Raw genomic sequence first — 24,198 nt, 5'->3', positions numbered from 1 at the left:
GGCAGAATGTAAGCTCCCTGGGGGCAGAAACCTTGTCTGTCTCTGTCACTATTGATGACCAACCTAGTGAAGTGCCATATGAGCAACCAATGTTTGTTGTATGAATTAATTCATTTGATAACTCTTTTTAGAAACCTGACTATGTGCCATGCACTATTCTAAGTTCTTGACGTACATCTGTGAACAAAACAGAACACAGATCCCTGCACTCTGAGAGCTACTATTTTAGTGTGGGAGATGAGCAATAACCAAGATAGAGTAAGTAAAAATATTGTATGTGTAAAAGGGTAAGCGCTATGGAAGGAGAGTTTCTGGGTGAGAACTTAGGATATGCTCCAGTCTCTTCCCTTTGTGTGGTATAGAGCAAAGGGCATTTGCTTTGCAGACACTTGAAATCCTGGCTTCTAGAGATGAACTATGAGATCCTGAGCAATTTACCTCTTTGAGGCTCAGCTCCCTTATTTGTAAAATAGAAAATGACCCACCTCACAAGATTGGTATGAGGAAGAAATGAAGGAATATCAGTCAACTGTTATCTCATCCCTTCCCAGCCCCCCACGCTCACCCTATTACTCCAAAGGGAGGAGGCACATGGGTACTAGCAGGTTCTCCCTCTCTGCACCCCTAACATGCTTAAAAAAAAAAATCAACCCAACTTTCCTGAAAATATTCAACACATCCTTACTGAATAAATATATGGACAAACAAGTATATGCATAACTTAAAAGCAAACACTCAAAACTACTTTTATTCAGAAACAATGCTTTTTTAAAGACAGAACAGGAAATCCTCATCTATCTTTAATAATTATTGTTCTCTCCTTCTCGTTTCTTAATTCCACTCTTCTAGACTCTTACTGATTAACGATGGAAGGATCTGCTAGCCATTTAGTCTTTCTTATCATATAGAGAAATAAAATCGCAAAGATAATTATTTTAAGGGGGATAAGACATTTATTTAAATGGAAACACTAATCTTTATTTTCACCATGCTGACGTGGTTACAAACAATTTCCAATAAAACACTATATATAATAAGCAAAAAATAAGTTAATACATTGTAAACTTACATACAGTTTCATCAATTAACAGGTTTAAGAACAAGCCATTTTAAGACTCTGGAGCTACGTTTAGTAAAAAACTGCAAACACTCAAACCTTATCAACCCCAAGTAAGACACTAAAGAGCTAGTCAAGACTTCTTCAAACCAATGACACAGATACATTTTTATTTTTGGTTACAGTCCCCTGCTATGCACAAGACCATTGGAATGCTGGAACAATTACACATTTTAAAACGGCATAAAGCAAAGCAAGGAGATAACATGCCAGCCTTACAGAAGCTGTCTGGAAAGTGCAAACCTTGCATTTTCTCTTCCTGAACCACTAGGATGAGAACGGGTACCTCAGACGACACGGCAGGGTCATGAGCATGCTGTCTATACCACACTGGTGGACATTTACTTGAACCAGGTCTCCATGCCTTTGAAGATACCTCTGGTTTTAGACAGTGAACAGGCTTCAACTAAATATAGTGCAAATCAAATACCGAGGAGCAAAACGACAGAAGAGAGACTGCCATAGGTCGATCTGCTGTTTCTCCACCTGGCACAATGCCACACGGGACAGACTGGCACACGGAAACAACCACTTCTATTTAGGTTTTGATATGAAAGGCGGTGCGGCGGAGGGAATGCAGGGCAACCACGCAGCAGCCCCGGAGCAAGGCTCCGATGTTGTACACGGGATCTGTTCCCCCTCTCTGAGTACTGAATGCCCACAGAACGGTAGGGACCACGGGGGCAGCCACAGCCAGGAGATCCACCAGGAAACTGCTGCTCCAATACTGCCTCCCGACGCTCCCCCGAGGCAGCTGGATGATGCCATCCAACCTTTCTTCCGTGGAGACTGCAAAATCCAGCTCTCTCATGAGGCGGTTTTCATGAGCTTCCGTATCCACCGTGGTGTATGGGGTCTCCACGGGAGACAAAAGGATGGCAGAGTTTGGATTCCTTGGAGTTAAATCAACCACTAATGCAGAGATGGATTCCGGGAAGCTTTCTGTCGAGTCAGCCACAGACTCATCAGGGGACGCTGAACTCGAAGGACAGGCGTCCCGGAGCTTGAGCACATACTGAATGAGCTCCGAGACTGCAGGGCTGTAGGGCACCACATCCGTCTGTACGGCTTGCTCCACCACCACACTGCCCTCCTCCTGATCCACCACCATGGGGAACATCTCAAGGACCTTTGCCCCGGGGGTGGAATGAAGAAGCTCCAGGTCGCCAGCCTCTGTGGTGGTGGCTGTCACCATTTCATCAAACAAATCTGTGCCATCGGCCATGCTATCTCCCACCAGCAGCTCGCTGTCGGCCCCTTCCTCTATGATCTGCTCTTCCAGAGACAGCCCATCCGCCATCTTGCCAAAAGGGGTGGTTAGGGTTAAGCTTTTCTCTGGGGAATCACAGGGAAAGTCCAAACACAGTTCATCCCTCAGAGAGCCATTGTGTGCCATCTCCATGCTCTGAAGCAGAGACTCCAACTTCTTGTTTTGAATGTTGATGTCCACAAAATATTTCTGAATGCCTTTGTCTTTATCAGCCAAGTTGGTCCGCATAGTTTCGATGACCTGTTTGAGCTGTTTAATCTCCTTCCTGGCTTCCTTGAGGGCCAGCTGGGCCTCCACCCGATGGCACTCTTCCTCAATCCAGTCTTCTCTCATGCGGGCCAGCTGGGACTTAAGCTCCACAATTTCCGTTTCCCTAGAGGGAGAAGACAAGCACGGTTAAGAAAAATGTCAACGTTGAACCAGGCAGCAAGCAATTCTGACACACAGCCAAGCCATGCTCTTCCACTTGAAACGGAGAGGTTAAATCAGCTTTGAAATTTTTTTCCTTGGTAGGTACTACCCATGAACTTCCCCACTCAATTGTAAAATAGCTACAATAATAACAGTAACTGGAATCAGAATAAAAAAAGGCTACTATTTTTTTCTTTTTGAGTGCTCACTGTAAGTCAGACATTGTACTAAGTACTATACAAGCATTAGCCTCGACTCAGTACTTAACATGGGAATTTCTACTATTAGAACACATTAGTCTCTTAGCCTGCTTTCATATTCATAGCCTACGCTTTCATGTCTACAGTGTGTGGAAGGAAAGTCCATTTCACTTTTTTTTTTTTAAAGATTGGCACCTGAGCTAACAACTGTTGCCAATCTTTTTTTTCCCTACATTTTCACCCCAAATCCCCCCAGTATGTAGTTGTATATTTTAGTTTTGGTCCTTCTACTTGTGGCACGTGGGATGCTGCCTCAACATGGCCTGATGAGCGGTGTCATGTCCATGCCCAGGATCTGAACCCTGGGCCACCGAAGCAGAGCGCGTGAACTTAACCACTTGGCCACAGGGCTGGCCCCTCCATTGTACTTTTAATTACCTATCAAAGACAGAAGGTAGACTGATAAGTTTTAGCCTGGCAAAACTGTTCTGATAATATTCCAATGATAATTTAAAAATTTGTTTAAATCATAAAATGCTCATGTTTCAAGGACTTTGTGAAAAGTTGATTATTCTATCTCCTTTCAGGTAAGATGATATGGGATCCATCCTATGCTGAAGAGAATCTCATATTCTCAGTGGACGTGAAGTCCAGGTAGGATCCCGACACATGTGAGGAGGTGTTGTGAGTATGGCTTCTTTAAGTTTAGGCTTAAATACTCTCTAGTTTCCCTGCCTTCTCAGACCTCCCCACCATGACGGTTCAAACCCGCCCAGATGCCTCAAATCATAAACCAAAGACTTCCAGAAAGTAGGGTCTGACTCACCCTCACAGCCACCCCGGTCAGAGCTCTGCTTGTCTATCTCAAAATGTTCCAGGGGAAAACCAGCAAACAGAAAATCCGCCCGGCCCCAGGATGTCAAAGGTCTTTTCTCTCTGAGATAAGATCTCTTAAGCATGAGCTGTTTTGTTTTGTTTTTTACCTTAAGACTTGGCCAAGAATAACGAACCTCTTCCTTCAGCACAGAAATAGCTTGCAGGAATCACAATGCGCACAGCCGTCCACCCTCTCACAGAGATGAATAGGGTTTAACAGGGCCCACTGAGTGTGACCCATGCTGCTGGAAGCACGGGATTGTTCCCGCAGGTGTTCTTGAGATTTAAAAATAGTCACACACACACTCAACCCAACTCTTCATGTCAAAGCTGTACACAGCCAGAAAAAGCAGAGGGTCCCCCCTAACCTCAGAGGGTCCCCTGAACTCCTGAAACAGCCAAATCACGCAGGATTATGAAATGGCTCTTTTGAGAGACTGATTTAAGAAATCTGACCAAAATTATGTGAAATCATGTTTCTTCTTTTTCTTTTTCTGTAGTGAGGGTTCATATTTCATTTATGGCAAAAGAAACCGCCCTAAACCAGAGCGGGCAAGGAACGCGACCCACCTTTCCTGAAGTCGGCGCTCGGACTCCTTCAGCTTGGTCTTCAGGTGTCTCACCGTCACCTCTTTCTGCTGCAGGGGAGTCAAATACTGCTCTGGATTTGGGGGTTTGACACCATGGTTTTCACCACAGGACATGTACCTTCCAGACCGCCTGAAACAACACAAGGAAAGAAAGGTGACTTCCTCTAGAAAAAGAAAAGTTAAGGCACAGCTAACAGTGGGAGAAGGAATGGCAGCTGTGTGATGGGGTCTTAAACCTCAGTAATGTGACCTCATGTTGGAAGGGGGACTGTAAGATTGCTGCCCATCTTAGGACTGTTCATTACTTGGAAGATTGAGGGGGGTGTGTGTGGAGGGGGTGGGGACAGTGGAGACAGAGGATTTTCTATGGCTTAGGAATGATCGCACACAAAATAAAGCACGATTGTCCACCAGCCTGCCTGTCAGTCCAGAGTTACACGCTGTTACATTACAGGACAATGAGTGGGGGCAGGCGGGAGGGAAGAGCGGGAGCGAGATGACCTAACTTTCCACACAATGCGCTCCTGCCTAAAGATCCTGATTGTTATTAGCTGAGTTCAAATTGTTCTGAAATCAATGCTTGGCGTGAGAGTGCTGATTTGGTGGAAAGTTTCCTTCTTCTGAAGGGAAAGGGCTGCTCCACTCTCACCAGAGCGTGTTTTGCAAGAGAGGTGCCCAGTGTTCTACAAAACTCCCCTAGCTGGAATCCTGGCCCCTCTCCGGCCTGGCCAGGAGCTGGGTAACCCGCCTGTAAGAGAGCTGACTAATGAGAATAGGACGCCCAGAAGGAAGAAGACTGAAGGAGGAGAGCTGGCAGCTTCTTCTCCGACTCTGGGCCCAATCCAAGCCACTGCCCTCGCCCTGCTCCCCTTGAGCCTGCACTCCATCCAGGATGGCCCATGTCCAGTTTCCAACCCTCCAGACCTCCCCCTGTGGCCTGTTTAGATGTGGAGTTCCTTCTTTCTGCTCCCTTTCACCCCCTAGGGACTAATTAATTCCTTGCTTGACCTTCAGATCTCATTTCAATTTCACTTCCTCAGAGAGGCCTCTTCTGATCCCTCCAGACTGAGCTGGACCCCCTCCCCACCTTTTACAGACACATGTAGCAACAGGTACTTGCAGCATAATCTGAATGTGTTTTTGTCCTTAGATGACTAACGTCTTTCTTCTCCTCTGGGCGGGAAGCACAGGGACCATTTCTGCTGTTCACTGCTCTATTCCCAGCACTTTACACAGTCCCTGGCGCAATGTGGTTACTCAGTAAACATCTGGAGTCTGCATGAATGAATGAACACAGGAATGCTTCGTCCCTGTTCTGAGGGAAACACGGAGGACCTTCCTCCTGCCACTGCGCCATTTCCTCCCTATCCACTCTTGGACTGCTGGACCTTCTTAGAAATTGGGGCTCGCCTTCCCACTGCAGCAGCCCTTGAAGGATTCGCTTAGTGTGGAAAGGCAAAGAGAAATGTCTTACTGCAGAATAAGGCAGAGGATCAAGAGGGGCATAACTTTTTTTTTTTTAAAGAAAAGCTTACTAAGTGGGACAAGCTAAATCATGAATTGGGAGATGACCAGCACTCACCTCATGATTGGGCTGCAGTCACTTCCTTTGTAGGAGCCAGAGTTGCTGCTACTTGGGGAAGAAGGCGCGTAACTGGGATGGATATTCACAGGACTCAGCTGATTCCTGCACAACATGGACAGAAGGTCCTTTTCCCGGGGGGAGGGTGGGCTGTTGCCAGACTTGTATGATGAAGTTCCATTACTCCGCCCATGGGGACCTCGACTGGGAGAAAAGCAAGAAAAATATTAAAATCCTTAGGGCTACTGGTGTCCAAATGCTAATGCTTTACTCCTTTTTAAAGCTACTTACTACTAAGGAAATCCAATTTATAGAGTTGACAGGGGCAAAATCATTATTAGTGCAAACTGTCTTTCTGAGCAGCCTTCTTCTCGCCTGCCCGGTATTTTCTCTCCTTGTGTCATCAGCACAGGCAACCTCTCCCTCTGCTGTTCTTTCAAATTCTTTCTGACCATAATGCTTGTTTCGGATTAAACCCAACTGCCTGCTAAGAACACAACCCATGTGAAATATTGATCTGGTTTAGGTTCATTTTCGAAGATGTGGTTTTTGTTCCAGTATACCTGTGTCAGTTTAAAAATATTTGGGTTTGGTTTATGTTGGAGTAAGAAAATTAGTGTTTCGTTTGGAGGATGGGGGAGAAAAAGGTGGCCCAAACAGAATGGGGAGAAAACAGGACAGATAAACACAGCCCACATAAATATATCAATCTATAATTTTAACCACCTATTTTTTTCTTTTCTTTCCATCCCCAGTGACTTAGCTCAACCTTTATCATTTGACAGCTGAAATGCTGTAACAGTCCCCTTTTCGTCCCCGGCCTCTTGTCTTGCCCCCTCCAGCAAGGAGGCTGACCCTGTGGCTGGAATGGCCTTTCTAAAATGGAATTTGAGTATCACTGCCCTCCTCAAAGCTATTCAATGACTCTGCACTGCAAAGCCAGTCTTCTTAACATGGCTCACAGGTTCGATCCCAGCACCGGGGCCACCCACCCTCTGCCATCCCACCCTCCTCCCTCTGATGGCCAGCATTCCAAACCACTTACAGTTTCCTGACGATCCATGCTCTCCATCATCTTTACATGTTTGAATTTGTAATTTTCTCTGCCTGGAATGTTCTCCTTCTGCTCCCTATCCTAAGACTTCGAGACTGATGGGAACCTACTCCAAGCAGCCTTCTCTGGATTCTTCCTTCCCTAGGCCAGGGTAGGTGCTGCTCCTTGGTGCTCCCTAATACTCTGTGCAAACTTCCAGCCTGGGACTTAGCACACCGCATCACACAGCTGCATACGTGTTTGTCTTTCCCGCTAGACTCGGGCATTCTGAGGGCAGGAACACAGGCGGTTCTTTCACATCCCCATGACTTCTGGGCACATGCTAAGTGCTCCCTGAATGAACAAACTGGGTTTGGGTCCTGGCACTGCCACTGACTAGGAATTTAGGCAAATAAGTCATTTACCATTGGGGATATATAATAACCTTATGTGCCTCCTTCCTCAGGATTGATGAGAGAATCAAACCCAAGAACGCATGTGAGCGCATTCGAGAAGCTGTTAAGGGCAATTAAAGTGCAGGGTATTATTACAGGATAAACTTGTTTGGACTTCCCTGTTAATCTAGCTCCAGAGATTTGATACCTACCAGTGTAAGGAAGCATCTTGAGAGTGTTGAAATTACTTAAATAGGATAATGGTTCTGTGTCAGGAATACCTCTTGATGACATTACAAGAAAACAAAAGGGAACAAGATACCTTTCATACAGCAGTACTGCTTTTTGACAATCCCCTCTCTGTAATTTTAATTACAGCTGTATGCAACCAACATATCTGGATGGGAAACGTGTGTCAATGTCAATATGAGCATGCGTGTGGGGAGACTTGGCTCCAAAATCATAAATACTTATTTAAAATCAAATACAATTTCAACTAGCCGTCAACCCAGTAAATCACACATAAATGAAACATCATCGAATTCTAAAGTTAAAAAGTTCTTTTCTTTTGAAATCATCCAAATGGCCTCTGCCTCCTTTTCGTGAGAAGAGGACACTTTATATGGAACAGATGGGCTGATGGCTTTGTGACAAACCAGCTTCAGCAGCCCAGTGGTGGGGAGGACTCCATGAGAGCTGAAAAGAACATGCATTCTGGCTTGGATTTGCTTCTCCATGCTTCATTTCTAAGTCTGGCACCAAGCGGCCTATTTCTTAACATGACTATGAGAAATATGGAGGATTAACCATTACAAGTCAGGAGATAAAGTGAAGAGCTATCCCTAATTCTGACCCGAGGAGTTCCAGCCTGAGTCAGCCTTCACCGAGGACCGTCTGTGACCCGAGCCCTGTTCCAGATACCTTATGAACCTTGTTTCACTTAATGTTGACCATCATGCTATGAAGCCGGTACAGTTATCACCTCCCTTTCCCGTTACGTGAAGTACTCAGCGAAGTCAGTAAGTGAGGCTCAGGGAAACAAACTGGTCTGAGAACACACAGCTGAACTGGGATTAAATCCAGGTCTTTTAACTCTGCGGAATGTCGCCTACTTTACAGAAATGGAATACATTGTTTTAGGCTTGTACACAGGCATATTAGATACCGGCTATGTATGTGGTTATTACCAGAATAATTCACCACCGACTTCTTTAGTGTGGTGCACTAATCTCTTCAAATTAGATGAGAAGTTTGTAAGAATTCAGCTGCTATACAAATAAGCTGCTAAGCAAAAACTTTTCAAGCTATCAAACATCACTAAAGTACAATCAAGGGTTCAAATTTATTTCAGGAAATGAGTTATTAGACTACTTGTAATAGCTAACTTTTCAAAAATAAATTACATGCTTAAAAATATCAGTTCTGTTGCTTACATTTAGTTTAGTTCAAATGCTAACATATGTAGGTACAAAATAATTGTGGATAAAACATTTTTAAAGGAGAAGCCAGAATTCCATGGTGGTCATGGCCCTGAACAGGCTACCTGAGGCTATCCTCCTCAGCTCACCCCAAGTCCCTTGGTCTGGTGGACAAGGAGAATGCAGGCCACAAAGAGGGCAAAGAATTCTGCTGACCCCGCCCCCATCCGCATACCTGAATACAGTAGATGGAAAGTGAGAGAAAAGGAGGGAAGAAGGGAAGCTCAGAGGGGGCCCAGGTGAATTTCTATTCCCCAGCGATTGCCCTTTACTTCAGGTAACATTTCTATCACCATCAGCAGCAGCAGCATCACCATCATCACCACCATGATCACTGTTATGGGCTGAACCATGTCCCCCCAAATTCATACGTTGAAGCTCCAACCCTCAGTACCTAAGAATGTGACTGTATCTGGAATTTGGGCTTTAAAAAAGGTATTTAAGTTAAAATGAGGCCATTAGGGTAGGCCCTAATCCAATTTGACTACTGTCTTTACAAGAAGAGAAAAATCTGGACACAGACAGGCACAGAGAAAAGACAATATGAAGAAAGAGGTTGAACAAGACGGCCATCCACACACCCAGGAGAGAGACCGCAGAAGAAGCCAATCAGGCAGACACCTTGATCTCGGACTAACTGTCTCTAGAAGCGTGAGAAAGTAAACTTCTGTTGTTTAAGCCATCCAGTCTTTGGTACATTGGTATGGCAGCCTGAGCAAACTTACATGATCTTCATCATCATAAACATCACCATCACCACCGCTACCACCGTCAACAAGAGCAGCAGCAGCAGCACGTCCGTTTGTATTACTTTTACCACTACTAACTAAAACAACCGCTTACTAACCATTTTACTAAGTTCTGGGCACTGTGTTAAGCACTCATAGATATCAGCTCATTTAACTCAGTGAGGCAGATGCCATTACTGCTACATTTTCCAGAACAGGAAACTGAGGCTCAGAGCTCTGGGTCTTGCACCTTATAAACGATGGAGACTGACCTCAAGCCCAAGTCTGTCTGACTCCACATCCCAAGCATTGTTTTTCTTCTCGCTTCTGTCTGCCTCTGATCAGATTAGGCTTTTAGTTTAAGGAAGAGAATTCCTCGGAAATATCAGCAGATCTGGCCTTTCTAGAAGAAGAGATCATTTGTAAATCTTTAAAGTTTTATTTTCAAAATCATCTGTCAAAAATATTCTCGCCAGCTCCACCTGTCCCTCATTTCTCCTACCCCTTCATCAGATGTTCCTGCTAGCCTTCCTCCCAGGAGCTGATTCTCCACAGAGAAAGCTCCTTTATTACAGGAGGAAAGAGCCAATTAAAAGGATCACAAGCTATTACAGAGTTTGCCATGGAGACCCGGACCTTCCAGAGGAGTCGTCCTCCATGCACGGTCCTGCTGAACACAAAGATTACATGAAATGCCCAAGATATTCCAACACTGCAATCCACTGATGGTGCTCTGTGCCTCGGTCAGGCAAAAAAAAAAAAGCGAGGGAAATGGAGAAAACATTGCCAATTTCCATTTTCCATCTATTAAGCATATATCTGATTTGCACATAATTATATTTAGCTATTTTACATTTAACACGTCAATTTTTAATCTCTTAGAGAAATCATGGATTCCAGAGTAGAATATTTTCTTTGTCACTCAGTATTATTGACATTACCTTGGAATTTAAAAACAAACACAGATTCTTTTGAAATGCTTAATGAAATTGGCTGCTCTTCAGGCCATTTCTTTTTTCTTTTGCCTTTCTGTTCCCTGGATACCTTGTACCATGGGAATGTGCTAATTTCTTGAATCGGTTAGATAAATGGTTTATTCTCAGAACAAGCCCCATCTGATTTATAGTGTATGGTCACAGTCCTGTAGAGAATGTTTATAGTCAAGTCCTGTGATCCCAGAGGCACTTTATTTCCAAAATAGATGGTGTTTGGGGATAGAACTATTTTGCTTTTTCACTGTGGACCTCACTCTTTTGTTACGGGTTTGTCTGGCTTCAGCTTTGTTTTTAACAATAAAACTGCACTGGGGGTCTCAGGCCTCCTTCTAAACGTCAGCCAAACCTCCTGCTCACCCAAGAGAAATGGGAAATATCTGCTTGCTGAGTCCTAGGAATGTAAGTTTTAGAAATTCAAGTTTTAGTTTTTTAGAAACTAAATGGTTTTTCTTTAGGAAAGGATCTTAAAAATCATAGAGCCCAACACCCTTTTTACAAGTTTGGACACTGTGGCCCAGGACAGGCAAGTTGCCTTGCCAGAGTCTAAAAACAAATCCACCCCAAGTGTTTGTCCCACTCCATTGCTTTGTTCAGGCCAGCTCAGAGCTCACCTCATCACACAGGTCTCCTGGAACCAGCCCATCTAAAACACATCACACACCCCATTACTCTCTATCTCCTTTCCCTGCGTGTTTTTAAAAACAATTATATTTATGTATTATTGTCCTTTCTGTACTAGAATGAATATAATTCTCATGGAGTTTTGTTTACTGCTATATCTCCAGAACCTGCCTCATAGTAGATGCTCAATAAATACACGTTGAATGAATAAATAAAGCCACTGATGGTAGCAGAGAATCTTGCGGCTTGCAACCTGTCCCACCAAATGTAAACGGTGGCTCCCTTTTCCCCACAGTCCTGTTCTTCCCCAATGCAAACAGCATCAATGGCGAACATTTGTTGATGCTTACTATTTCCAAGCACTGACCCCGCACTTTACTTGTATTAACTAATTTAATCCTAACAATAAACGCTATGAGGTGGGTATGACTATAACCCTATTTTAGAGATGAGGAAACTGAGGCACAGAGAAGTTAAGCAACTTGCTTAGGGCCACACAGCCTGTAGGGGGTGGAGCTGGCATTCAAACCAAGGCAGCCTGGCTCCAGAACCCAGACACTTGGCCATTCTGCTCCACTGCCTTTTTCCATGGTGGCCGCCCACGCCTATGAACTTCATACTCTTTTCCCTCCTTCCCCAAGTGAATGTTGGGAGTGGCCAGAGCGTCATTAGGCTACTTTCACAAAGATGAAAAAAAAAGAAGCTCAGCTAGAGGAAAGGAAGGATGAAGTCAGCATCTTCGCAGCTAAGAGACGATAGATTCATGAGTGGGAACTAGGAGACTATTAGCTTGATACCCAGGTGAGTACTCAGGTGAGTGAGGGAAAGAAGGGAGAGAAGGAGGAGTGGACACAGGGCCAAGGACTGGATGGCGACAGCCACAGGTAGACAAACACAGGCCAAGCCATGTGACCACAGCAGGGAGAAGTACCAATTTCAAATCACTGTAAACAATAAACAAAAACCACTCACTAATAAAAAAATAGGAACAGGCAACAATCCAGGTGGTTCTATAGAAACATAAAGTACAGGTAAGTCACCTGTGTAAAGCGTTTTCCTAATTACAGAGCAGGAGACAGTGCCTACTTGCGTGAAAAAGAGGACCGCTTGCTTCCGGCTGCAGACATATGGACCTCAGGAGCGGAAATGCTGCCCGTGCTGCTCGAGGAGCTAAAATCAGCTTCACTACCTGAAAAACGACAGGGGAGAGAGAAGCGTGAGGGAGAGGAAACCCGAGAACACACTGGCCGGTTCCCTGCCTTCCCAGGGCCCTGGCGCCCCCGTGTTTGCAACTGCAACTCAGCAAGTGGCGAGATTCCAGCACTTGCAGGCTCTCGGTGTTTTCCTCCTAGCAGACAAGAGAAGGCGCAAGCACAAGGACATCATTTCATAAACACAGCTTAGGAGCACAGTAAGGCTGATTTCCGAAGGTCGCCGTTCTTCCAGCAGACTATCACCAGGGACCCAAGCGAGGGGAGAAACACACGACTCTCCCTGCGTCAGGCGCGCCCCCAACACCAACGAGCTGGCTGGCCCAAACTTTAAGCAGCATGAAAAGCTTACTTGTCAGTCCGAAAGCAGTTTTTCCAAGACAGTTTATCTTTAGGCTTTTGCAGTCAGCTAGCCATACTTGAATTTGGCACGTTAGGGTCTGGAGATAATCAACCAGCTAGAAACAGTCCGCAGAAAGCCTGGGCTCCAGATAACTGTGTGCACCGGCACTATCTGATCATTGACTCTGACTGCAGCTAGAGCTATTCGATAAAGAACAGACCCTTAACCAAAAGCAGGAACGGAACCTTCCCAAACAGAATGGAACAGGTTCGCAGGGACAGTGACAGAACCTGTGAATTATACCGAAATCTGAAATTTTAGTTTGGGGAGGTGTGTGGAGGGATTGCTCCTTAGTTTACAAAGATCAAATTACATTTTGAGTATAGACTAGAGTTCAGTATGTAATTAAAAACATGCCAGGTGGTAGAATAATTAATATAAATTGACTTTTAACAAAAAATCCATAGTTCTGAAAGAGGAATAAAGGAAATATTTCATGGGTTGCCTGGGGAAGGGAAGGGGAGTGGAAGAGGCAAGAGAGAATAATGGGAAGAAGAAAAAGAGGATCTTTTCTTAAAGGATGCAATTCTATATGATTTTGGAAAATAAATCTAGGTATACAATTTTATTTGACCTTGTCTCTCAACTCCTACAACACCATTTCTGACTCTTCTGGTCTAGAATCCAGAGTCAGCTCTCATTTCTGAGTTGAGGAAAATATGGATGATCTAAATTGCTTGAGTTTCTAACAAGCAGTGAATGGTAATTATCATCATCATCATAACTACTTATTGAGCGCCTACTGGGTTCCAGGCCCTGTAGGAGATGCTTTCTATTTTTTGTATTTGTGAATCTTGACAACTTGGTAAGGCAGACATTAATCTCAGCACTCTACTTACTGAGGAAACTGAAGCTGATTCGCCCAAGGCTTGTGGGCGATGAATTCTGTCCAGGACCAAATCCCCAGGCTCCTTCTATGATACCATGCTGCATCCTTGGGAAGGCAGTGGGTTCCAGAAGAGGTTCCTGAACAAACTGTACACTGTCATCTCCCTCACAGCCAGGATGAGCCACATATACAAGATGTGGCCAGACTGACTCACTTGTGTACAGATCGTCTCACTGATGGGTTGTGTTAGTTTTGCCAAAGGGGGCAGTAGGCAATGGCAGAGAGGGAAAAATCCCTTCTATGGCTTCCAGGACCTCTCAGGAAGTTCAGCCTCTTCCGGGAAGAGATCAAGAACGACCCCTTAGCACAGACGGCAGCAGTGAATCCCAAGTCCCAGTAGAATTCTGGGAAGACTAGCGTGGCAATCGATCAGGACCGAGACCAGCTATTCCTTCTGGATTTCAGAGACTTTGCCTAATGATGTAATGAACTCCTAGAAGCTCCCGGAACTTAATTAGTTGCCTCTGAGTAATCTACTGGCTACACTGTAGTATTTTACAATCTCAAAGAGTCGTGATTGGTGCTATCCAGGAAAACACTAGACCTGACAACCAAATTCAGCCAGCCTTCTCTGCTGGTAAATTAGCAGGCTGGTGATTAAATGATAACATCAGACGATTTAAAAAAATAGATTTTCTGGTTGCAGCCAGGTTGCACCATGTTTGAGACATTATTTTCTAATGTAAAATTATTACTCTGAAACACCCAACGGCTATTCCTTAAAAGACGCACAAAAACTCACCTGTTATAATTTAACTGCCTGAATACAAACGGAAATTCTAAAAGCAAAATAGACAATTGCTGAAAATTCATTGTTACCTCATGGTGCCTTTGATCTGTGGTAATTATGTACTCTGAACAGAAGGGACAACTTTCTTCTACACTCTACTGCTACTGGAACTCAATATGTTGACTCTTATGTATGTACGTGGCCAAAGGTCACTTTGTTCCTCTGCTTTTCTAACTTCGTTCCAGCACATCTGAAGGAAATTAGAAGACTCATTCAGGGTACCCAGCAGCCGTGTTCAGGACTCTGAGTAATATCCTAGTGATAAATGTATAGGCTACTTCCAAACTATTTCAGTTTATGATTTTAAAAAATATAAATTATTTCTAGTTTGGTTAATGCAAAGTAAAGTCAATGCACTCTTTTTAAGGGATACATAGAAAAGTCAATTTTACTACATCATCTGGTATACTCTCCCCATTTACTAAGCAAGATAACTAAGAGGAAGGCCGGAGACCTGAAAACTCCCCACTTATGTATCAGCTGGCAACAAAGATACAAGGAAGGAGAGGCACTCAATTTGTTTCCTCTAAACAGTGGAGGCAGCTGGGTTGTTGGGGCTACTGTAGTGCAATGCCCTTTTGGGTTACTAAAATCACACAAAGAGAGTACCTAATCTAAAATATGAGCCAGACAGCCCGTGTTCAAATCCTCTCTCTACTGCTTACTAGACAGAGGACTTAAGGCATGTTACTTCACCTCTCTGCATCTCAGTTTCCCAATCTGAGAAATGGAGACGATAATCATAGCAGCTACCTCAGGAGGTTACTGTAAACAATGAATATACATCTATCTATCTTAGAAAACAGTGGATGTGTTGTAAGCTCTCAATAAACGTTAGCTGTTATTATTATTCTGCAGGGGTTAGAAAGACAACTTTTATTACACTATATATTTCCTTTGTAGAAAATTTAGAAAATAGCCATGATCCAGAGGAAAAAATGTAGTCTATAATTCCATCACCAAAAACATAACTAGAGTTAACCTTTTGGTGTACAACTGTTCAGCACTCATATTTAACACGTTATCATGTAACCTAATTGTTTTTCTTTTAATATGTGAATATCTTCAAAACCTACTGCATTTTGTTTTATTAAATCAATAAATACGTAGGCTATGTCTAATTCTTCTATTATGTGCCAGAAACCATCTAAGTATCTTTTACCTATTAACTCATTCATTTCTCATGACAGGACAGACCCTATGAGGTAGGGACAATTATCAGTCCCTTTTACAGATAAGGCAGAGAAGTTGAGTGACACACATGAAGTGACACAACTAACAAGAAGGGGAGCCAAGACAGGAACCCAGGCTTTCTGGCCGCAGGGTCCATGTTCTTAAGCATAGGCCTAACGTTCAACAGATATCCTTGGGGATACAAATTTAAATCCTTGTCTTCTTATCTCTTTACAATAAATTCCTAAAATTAGAATTTTTAAGCCAAAGGATATGCTCAATTTAAAGCCTTTTAATATTATATTCCATAGGGAATTTTTGGATGCATTAGTAAACCAGGTTTTGTGGTCAAGAAGTGTTTGCCCCCACCCGCCTGTGTGCAGGCACCCTACTGGTAATTCTCTGATGTCACAGGGAATACTTTGACAAAGCATGGGAAACAATATTTAGCCATCGAAGAGTTGTGCTTGAAAAGCTGAAGGGAATTTAACAACATCCAAGTGATCCTCATCAATACTGTCTTCGTTGCTTATCAACGTTGTCTTCGATCAGCTGCTTCCAGTATTCCAGGACTAAACAGGGAGAATGAACTAGATGACCTTTAAGATATCTTGTGGTATCAAATCTTGGTGACTCCATTTTCTACAGCATTTCCACTCCCAAAAAGCCCCCAGGAGCTTAGGTGGTTTTTCATTTGGTAGGACTGTTGGATTCTCGAGAGGTGTTAACTTTTGTTAAGAATGTTATGATAATAATAAGCAGTCTGTGCGTGTGGTGGTAAGGCTGGAAATTAGAGAAGGAAAGAAAAATGGAAACAAAAAGAGCCTGTGCAAAATCTGATAACTACACTTATTTTTTTAAAACACTGCCTGCGATCCGGTCTCTTAGGATGTTATTATTTTTGCCCGCTTTCAGGAGACTGTGGAGGCCTCATACATCAGAACACCACGGGCCTCTGAGAACAGAGCAATCCTGCCGTCTGCTAAGCCGTACTAAGCCGTTCTAAACCACTGACTGGAGCAACCCCAAACCTGCCTTTATCCTTTGTCACCACAAAGCTATCAAATTAATTCAGGTTGGCCATCTATATCCCCACCTCAAATACAGGAAGCAAATTAAAACAGAAAAAACCCAAAAAACAGTCCCTCATGGCTTCATCCTCCCATCCCCTGGCCCCACACGCAGATACAGGGATCTTTTATGTAAAGGTCTCGAGGGAGGAGAGAGGAGCCATTTTCACTGAAACCAAGCAGACCCATTAAGGAGCAGCTGAGCAGCAGACACATGTAATTATAGAAGACAATTAAAAGAAGCTCCTTTAAAGTAGATTCAGGAGAACTGACTCTTAGCTGCAAAGCTTTGGGGGGCCCAGCCTAGGAATCCAGGAAATGCTTCACTGCCTAAAAAGGATTGTTTCAGTTTTTGCAAACTATGCCCTGAACCTCCATAGGTGCTTATCTCAGAAACGGAATATTTGATCAAAAGATCAATAAGTACATATTATATAAATATATATAGAGGTTTTCTGGCATTTCAGAAGTCTTTCTGAAAAATTGTAAATATAATTTCGGAAAGGATTTATCCTCATTCTGATTGATGTGCGGTGGATGGAGCCGCCACAAACTTAAAAGCACATATATAAACATTTAAAAACAAAGAGAAGTTCAAATTTATTCAGAAGTGAATAATTTTGTACTGATAAATCTAACTACATAAAAATAAAACTGCTTATGGGAAAATAGCAAAGTCAAAGACAAATAATAAACTGAAAGAAAATGTTTACAACACAATAGACAAAGGCTAATCTCCTAAATTTACCAAAAGCTCATACAAATTAGAAAAAAAAAAACCCTAACAGAAAAATGGGCAAAGGACATGAACAGGCAGATGGCAGACAAAGAAAGCAAAACAAATGACCAATAGATGTGAAAAGCCACACAATCTCACATTATAACATTAAAAATCTAAATGAAAACAGATATTTTTCCTCTATCAGATCAGCAAAAAATTTAAAAAAAACAAAGTTTGATAATACTGGTTCTGTTAAGGGTTTGGGGATAAACACTCTGATAAGAGTTAGCGAGAGTGTGGGGCTGGCCCAGTGGTGCAGTGGTCCAGCTTCGGAGGCCTGGGATTCGCCCGTTCGGATCCTGGGTGCAGACCTACACACTGTGAAGCCATGCTGTGGTAGCTGTCCCACATATAAAGTAGAGGAAGATGGGCACAGATGTTAGCTCAGGTCCAGTCTTCCTCAGTAAAAAAAGAGGAGGATTGGCAGTGGATGCTAGCTCAGGGCTAATCTTCCTCAGAAGAAAAAAAAAAGAGTTAGCAAGAGTGCAAGTTGATGCAACATGCATAAAAAAGGAAACTGTACTGCTAGGAATTTATCCTGCACATCAGCATCCAAAGAGACAAGTGAATTGTCCACCAACAATAGCTGGTTGAGTCAGGTGGTACAGCAACCTAGGAGAACACTCTACAATCATGAAAAGGAGTGACATGAACCTGTGTGTGCTGACGTGAAAAGATCTGGAAGACCTATTAGATAAGAAAAACAAGATGCAGAAAGGTGGGTGTAGCATGTCTGCTTTTGTGTAAATAAATCTTTAAATAATAATTAAACTGCTATATGTATAAAAGACTTTTCTTGAGGGATAAAAAAAGATCTGTTAATAGTGGTTTCCCTTAGGAATGGGACTCCTATTTTCATATATTTCTGAGCCATTTGGCTTTTTTAACCATGTGCTTATTAGTCTTAATATAAAAAATAAAAATAGGGGTACAGCGCAATTATGGAAAATTGTTTTTTTCTTTAAAAAATCTAAATTTTTCAAAGAAACATCATTTTATAATAAAAGTAGTCATGCCATACAATGTAGTATTAAGAGGGCTTTGAGCCAAGCCACTTGAGTTTGAATCACGGCTCTTCTACTGACTCTGTGGAGCCTTGAGCAAGTTATTTACCCTCTCTCTGCCTTAGTTTCTTCATCTGTAAAATGGAGATGAAGATATTAATAGTAAGTATTGCTAAGGGCTTGTGGGAATTAGCTGGAACATGCAAAGAAATTAGAACAGTGCCTGGCACACAGCAAACACTTAATATATGTCAGCTCTTATTATGTGCAGCTAGCACTACTGTTACAGTGGCTTAGGGCCAGGAGAGGGCTTTCTAAACATCTTTGTCTTAAAAAGCCCCATAATAGGAAACGCCTTATCCTACTTAAGTCATACATTTTATAATCACTCTTTACAAAAGGTGGTTTTCCCTCAGTCATTCTTCGGTGGAGAGCACATTTCTATTTTTTACCCTGTATGTGTGTGCGTGTGTGTGCACACAACACAGTATGTGTAAAGATCCGTGGTCCTAAAACAAACTCCCCATGGCTGCCTCCAAAAATCTCTAGTGTTGCTACTGGGTTAGGACTCTGCCTTCAGAAAGCCGCAGGGAAAATGCACGTAGGTTTACAGCAGCTCTCTTCTTAGCGGAGCCCAGTCCCCTAAGTAAGGTAGCTTTGAGGGTCTCAGAAAGGGGGGGAGGGAGTGTGGAAGAAGAGGCCTCACACGACTGAGAGGGTCAAGGACAACTTACCTCATTCGCTCCTTTATCTTGGGCAGGTTCGGCTACTTATTTTGGTAAAAATACAGGCAATCTACCTGCCTACCAAGAAAATGGATGAAAAAAGTGATAAACAAAGAGGGTGTAAAGAAAATTCCAGAAAGCAGGAGGAAGTGAAAATTCTGACCAGGGCAAAAAGCTTATTAATTTCCCACAGGAACCCAGGATCCACTTGGTCTCCCCCTGCTTCACTCCCAGCAAAAATTAAGACTACGCATTGGCCAACCTTACAGTAAACAGGGGAGGAGAATGGGTGCTGTTTGGCTTTGTGGACAACCACCCAACCTCCCTTGGCCTGCTCTCTTCATTAGTAATAAGTAAATATGGGGCCCTGTTAATTTACCAGCGATGGCCAAGAGGAGAATACTAGAGAAGCCATTAATCAGTTCAACCCAAATCAGCTGCCTCTTGGGTCCTCCAGCACCACCTCCATGCACTACCCACCATCACCTGAAGGGGGTGCCAGCCTGCAAATTCACACCCCAACAAGCTCTACCTACAGAAGGCACCATAAAACCTGGCTCCACCTCTCACTAGCTATGTGTTTTGTTTTGTTTTTTTCTGTTTTTTCTCCCCCAAGTCCCCCCAGTACATAGTTGTATATCTTAGTTGCAGGTCCGTCTAGTTGTGGCATGTGGGATGCCGCCTCAACGTGGCCTGACGAGCGGTGCCATGCCCGCACCCACGATCCGAACTGGCGAAACACTGGGCCGCAGCAGCAGAGCACGTGTACTTAACCACTCAGCCATGGGGCCGGCTCCTAGCTATGTGTTCTTGGTCAAGTGTTTTTAACGTCTCTAAGCCTTAGCTTCTTTATTTATGTGTATACAGATACATATGTAAATATATATTTTTTAAAGGTTAATTTATGGTTTAACAAAAATTTACTGAGTGTCTGCCACATGTCATGTGTCAGGCCCTGTTCTAGGTGGAACAATTCCTACCTTGTAGGGTTGTTGCAAAGTTGAAATGAATGACAAGTGAAATGCACGTAAAGTGCTTGACACGCTCCTAAGTATTATCCTATAATTATGAATAATGCAATGACGCCTAAACCTTATTGTGCATAAGGATCACCTGGGAAGTTGAATAATTGTGCAGATTTCTGAGCAACATTCACAGAAATCCCAGCTATGAAGATCTGGGGGAAGCCAGGAATCTGCATTTTCAGTAATTACCGTAGATGACTGCGCAGTGAGTGGTCAGGCACGACACTGTGAGGAGGCGAGCTCCAAAGATCCAGCACACACCGCATCTCTCTCCAGGTCCGGTCAAATTGCAAGGGCTTTCTTCAACGGGAAGTGGAAGGCGAGTGAGCAGAAGTTAAGGTGCATAGACCACCACCAAGACGATTTAATTCAAGGGAGAAGAGTTTAACATACAGAGTGACTGTCCCCTCACAGCTCTCCAGAAGCACTTTCTGGGCTAAATGCGTTCTCAGAGGACTGGAAGGGAAGAAGGGGACATAGAGAAGGCACAGGTTGTTCAAAACTGGGCCAGTTCCAGACAAACCCATGTACACATGTAAAGCTAGCAGGATACTTAGCAGTTGATGCATGCTTTGAAGTCCTTATAATCCTGTTTCAAAGAGGAGGGGCTGAGCGGTTTGGAGTTGGGGGTGTCAACACCATTCAGCAATCTGGCATACTCTCCATCTGGGTTATCCCATCAGCCCTAACCTGATGGCTATGGTGTGGTCAATGCGTCCACAGGTGACACGCTGAATGGCACCATAGGAACCACACAGGCATGTATCGTCTCCCACACTGAACGAGCATCAGTCAAGAACTCTCTGGCAGGCAGGCTCGAGGGGCAGTGCCTTCCACTGAACAGATCTGGAAAGGGTTGTCCCCACAGAGGCCATAAACTTCATCTTTATTGATTATCTTGGGGGCCTGGTAAGAATGAGTGCAAATCCTCCCTGAAGAATTTTCCAGACTCTTCCATGTTCCTTATCTTTGATTTCTTGTCAAAGTTACTGAACTGAACTGGATTTCTGCCTCTTTAAAAAAGCTAGCTGGAGAGCCTGCTGCTTCTATTTCAGGAGAAGTGTTTATCCAGTGTTTACCAAAATGAGGTGCCTGCCCTCCACGTCTGGCAGGAAAGCCTAAATCAGGGAAAAGCAGCCCTCAAGGTGGTGGTGGCGGGTTCAGAGCAGGGATGACACTGTGGTGGAGCTCACAGAGGAGGAAGGAGGTGATGAAGGGGTGGGAGAGAGAAATGGTGACTGACACGCCACCAACACTAAAAGTCAGGGCAGGGCCAGGATTGACGTCTGTGATTTTAAGTCCTGAATATAAGGAGTAGGAAAGGTTGGGTCGTTTTGGAAGTCGCTTCATTTTCCACTCTTCTCAGTGAGGTGGTGTGTCTGTCTTGCTGGGAAATAGATGACATAATTTACACTTCGCTGCAGAGACACACGACAAGGCTCTAACACAGAATGTGCGTTGTTTTGTTTTTAACCTCACTTCTGTCCTTAAGCACAGTTTTTTAATTGACTCTAAGACCTAACAGACTTGACTGCCTCCCTTCATCCTCATCACCGCCTCTTCGCAGCCTCCAGGGCGACACACAATGTCTGCTTTCCACCCTCGGCAGCAGCCCCGGGAGCGCCACAATTCACGGTCTACACTGCAGTCGTGTCTCCCCTCTGGCTCACGCCCTTGACTTTCTTAGCAGCACTGATCTTCGCCTTCACTCCATTTAAACCGTCTGCCAGCATGGCTTGTCGGCGTCCGGCCATGCTCCACTCGTAGTATTCTGACGTCCTTTCACCTTGGTTCACGAATGATCTAGCTCTCCTTTCTCTCTTACATTTTCAGTCTCCATAAAGTTGTTTTTCTTTGCTTTTTATGAGATAAAATGGTTTAGCAGACTTGACAAGGTTTAGTTACTAGCTGTGTGACCTTGGGAAAGGCACTTAGCCTCTCTGTGACTCACTTTCTTTCGTGAAAGGAGAATGATAGTCTTATTTATCTTACACAGTTGTAAGGATTACGTAAGTTAGCATGTGTAAAGCGTGTAAAATGTAGTGCCTCGCACACAGTAAGCACTTCATAATATTGCTATTATTTTTATTTTTCTTCCATGATCACCCTCTCTGAACCACATTTGGGTTCCAACACACGTGAGGCCAAAATCAGAGAGAAGGACTTGGAGCATGGACGAGGAGAGAGGTGAGGTTGTCGTGTGGGTGTGAGTGGCAAGCAAGGATTCAAAACAAGCATGAAAATAAACAAACAGAAGATGGTTCTGACAGAGGGTGGTAAAGATGCTTCCTCCTCCCTTTAGATTATAAACCAATGAGTAAATCCTCAGACCTGGGCTGTATTGACTGAACCTTCCAACATCACGGGAAAGCCTAAAGCACACTCAATAACAGAGAGCTAATTACCAAACCTTCTCGTAGGGTCTGTGGGTCACATATAATGCACTACAGGAGACAACATCTCCACAAGCGTGAGATTTCATTAGTTCATATTTGTATGTCCATAGATCTTTGCCCACCTCATAAATGTTGGGCTAAGACACTGATCCTGCCCTCAGAAAGAGGCAGATGCCTTCGAAGGGACATAAATCAGGTGCTGAAATTAACAAAGGGAAATCACTATTTCCACCTGGAAGGATTAAGATTCTATGAAGGAGGCTCACTGAACTTGCTAGCTTTTGAAACTGTTCATGACTATTCCAGACTGTAGCTCAAAGCGCTGCGAAGACAGGCGTCTGGGGTGAAGGGAACAGCATATGGAGACAGCAGCACTGGAGGGAGGGGAAGCAACAGCAGGGAAAGATGCAATAAAGGCAACTTGGAGGCAGGCTGGTTTAAAATCCTTCTAAGACACAGGCCCCAAAGTTTGTGACTGGCAAAGTTGTAAGTTCCTCATATTGGACACATAGGTCTTTTTCTGAAATCTGTCACTTTTTTTTTTGAGGAAGATTAGCCCTGAGCTAACATCCACCAACAATCCTCCTCTTTTTGCTGAAGAAGATTGGCCTTGAGCTAACATCCATGCCCATCTTCCTCCACTTTATATGTGGGATGCTGGCACAGCATGGCTTGACAAGTGGTGCGTAGGTCTGTGCTTGGGATCCGGACCAGCGAACCCTGGGCCGCCTAAGCAGAGTGTGAGAACCCAACTGCTATGCCACTGGGCTGGCCCCACATAGGCCTTTTCCTATTTTCTAAAATTCCTACCTTTGCTTCTCTGAGAAAACATGCAAACGTGTTACCTTTCTCATAAAAGTGAATAGCAAAGAAAAGGAAACACATGTTTTTCCCACCCCAGTGACACATGGCCATAGTTGTGTCTGAAGTGACTCCAGTGACAATCTTCAGTGGTCTATGGATACCCTCCCTAGTGATCTCCATTTATAAGCTGGACCAACTGAGATGAGAGATGGGAGAAAGAGGCAAAGACTTCAGGTCTTCCAGTGCTGTGTGGAAAGCAAGCATGGACCCAGAGCGTGACATTTCATTATCTTCTCTGCAATCCAGAACGCTATTTTCTCGTCCCCCCCTTTAAATATGAGTCTCAGATGCACAAAATTGGAATCAAATTCCTTGGTTCTTGACACACTCTCATTATGGGTCCAAGCAAGACTTTCTTTATTTTATTTATTTACTGACTGGCCTTTTATATATTTATGTTTTTATTTCTTTACATTTAATAGTATAATAGAGAAACCACCACCCATCACAAAAACTAGAACATTAATGCTAACTTACATCTACCCTCTCATTCTATCCCTGGTCCACATTTCCTTGTTTCATTTTTACAAAGAATTATGACATCTATAAGTATTCCGAAAAAGTAGATTTT

General features: G+C 43.6%; 1 protein-coding gene across 9 annotated transcripts in view; it reads right to left on the bottom strand.

Moving 5' to 3' along the window:
• Window positions 1-933: 933 nt before the first annotated feature.
• Window positions 934-24,198, bottom strand: part of SYBU (syntabulin) — a 107,058-nt gene continuing 83,793 nt past the window's right edge. For all 9 annotated transcript variants that reach the window (XM_046641973.1, XM_046641971.1, XM_046641965.1 and 6 more), the window contains 4 exons: window positions 12,383-12,485; window positions 6,047-6,250; window positions 4,445-4,594; window positions 934-2,760 (listed from right to left, as the gene is read on the bottom strand). In XM_046641973.1, the coding sequence (XP_046497929.1) occupies window positions 1,656-2,760; window positions 4,445-4,594; window positions 6,047-6,250; window positions 12,383-12,485 (1,562 nt within the window). In that variant the 3' untranslated portion in view covers window positions 934-1,655. The remainder of the gene's footprint in view (window positions 2,761-4,444; window positions 4,595-6,046; window positions 6,251-12,382; window positions 12,486-24,198) is intronic.

Source organism: Equus quagga, chromosome 16, assembly GCF_021613505.1.
Source record: "Equus quagga isolate Etosha38 chromosome 16, UCLA_HA_Equagga_1.0, whole genome shotgun sequence".
NCBI classification, from domain to species: Eukaryota; Metazoa; Chordata; class Mammalia; order Perissodactyla; family Equidae; genus Equus; species Equus quagga.
Note: the sequence above shows the minus strand (reverse complement) of the source record. Positions and strands in the feature narration are given on the sequence as shown.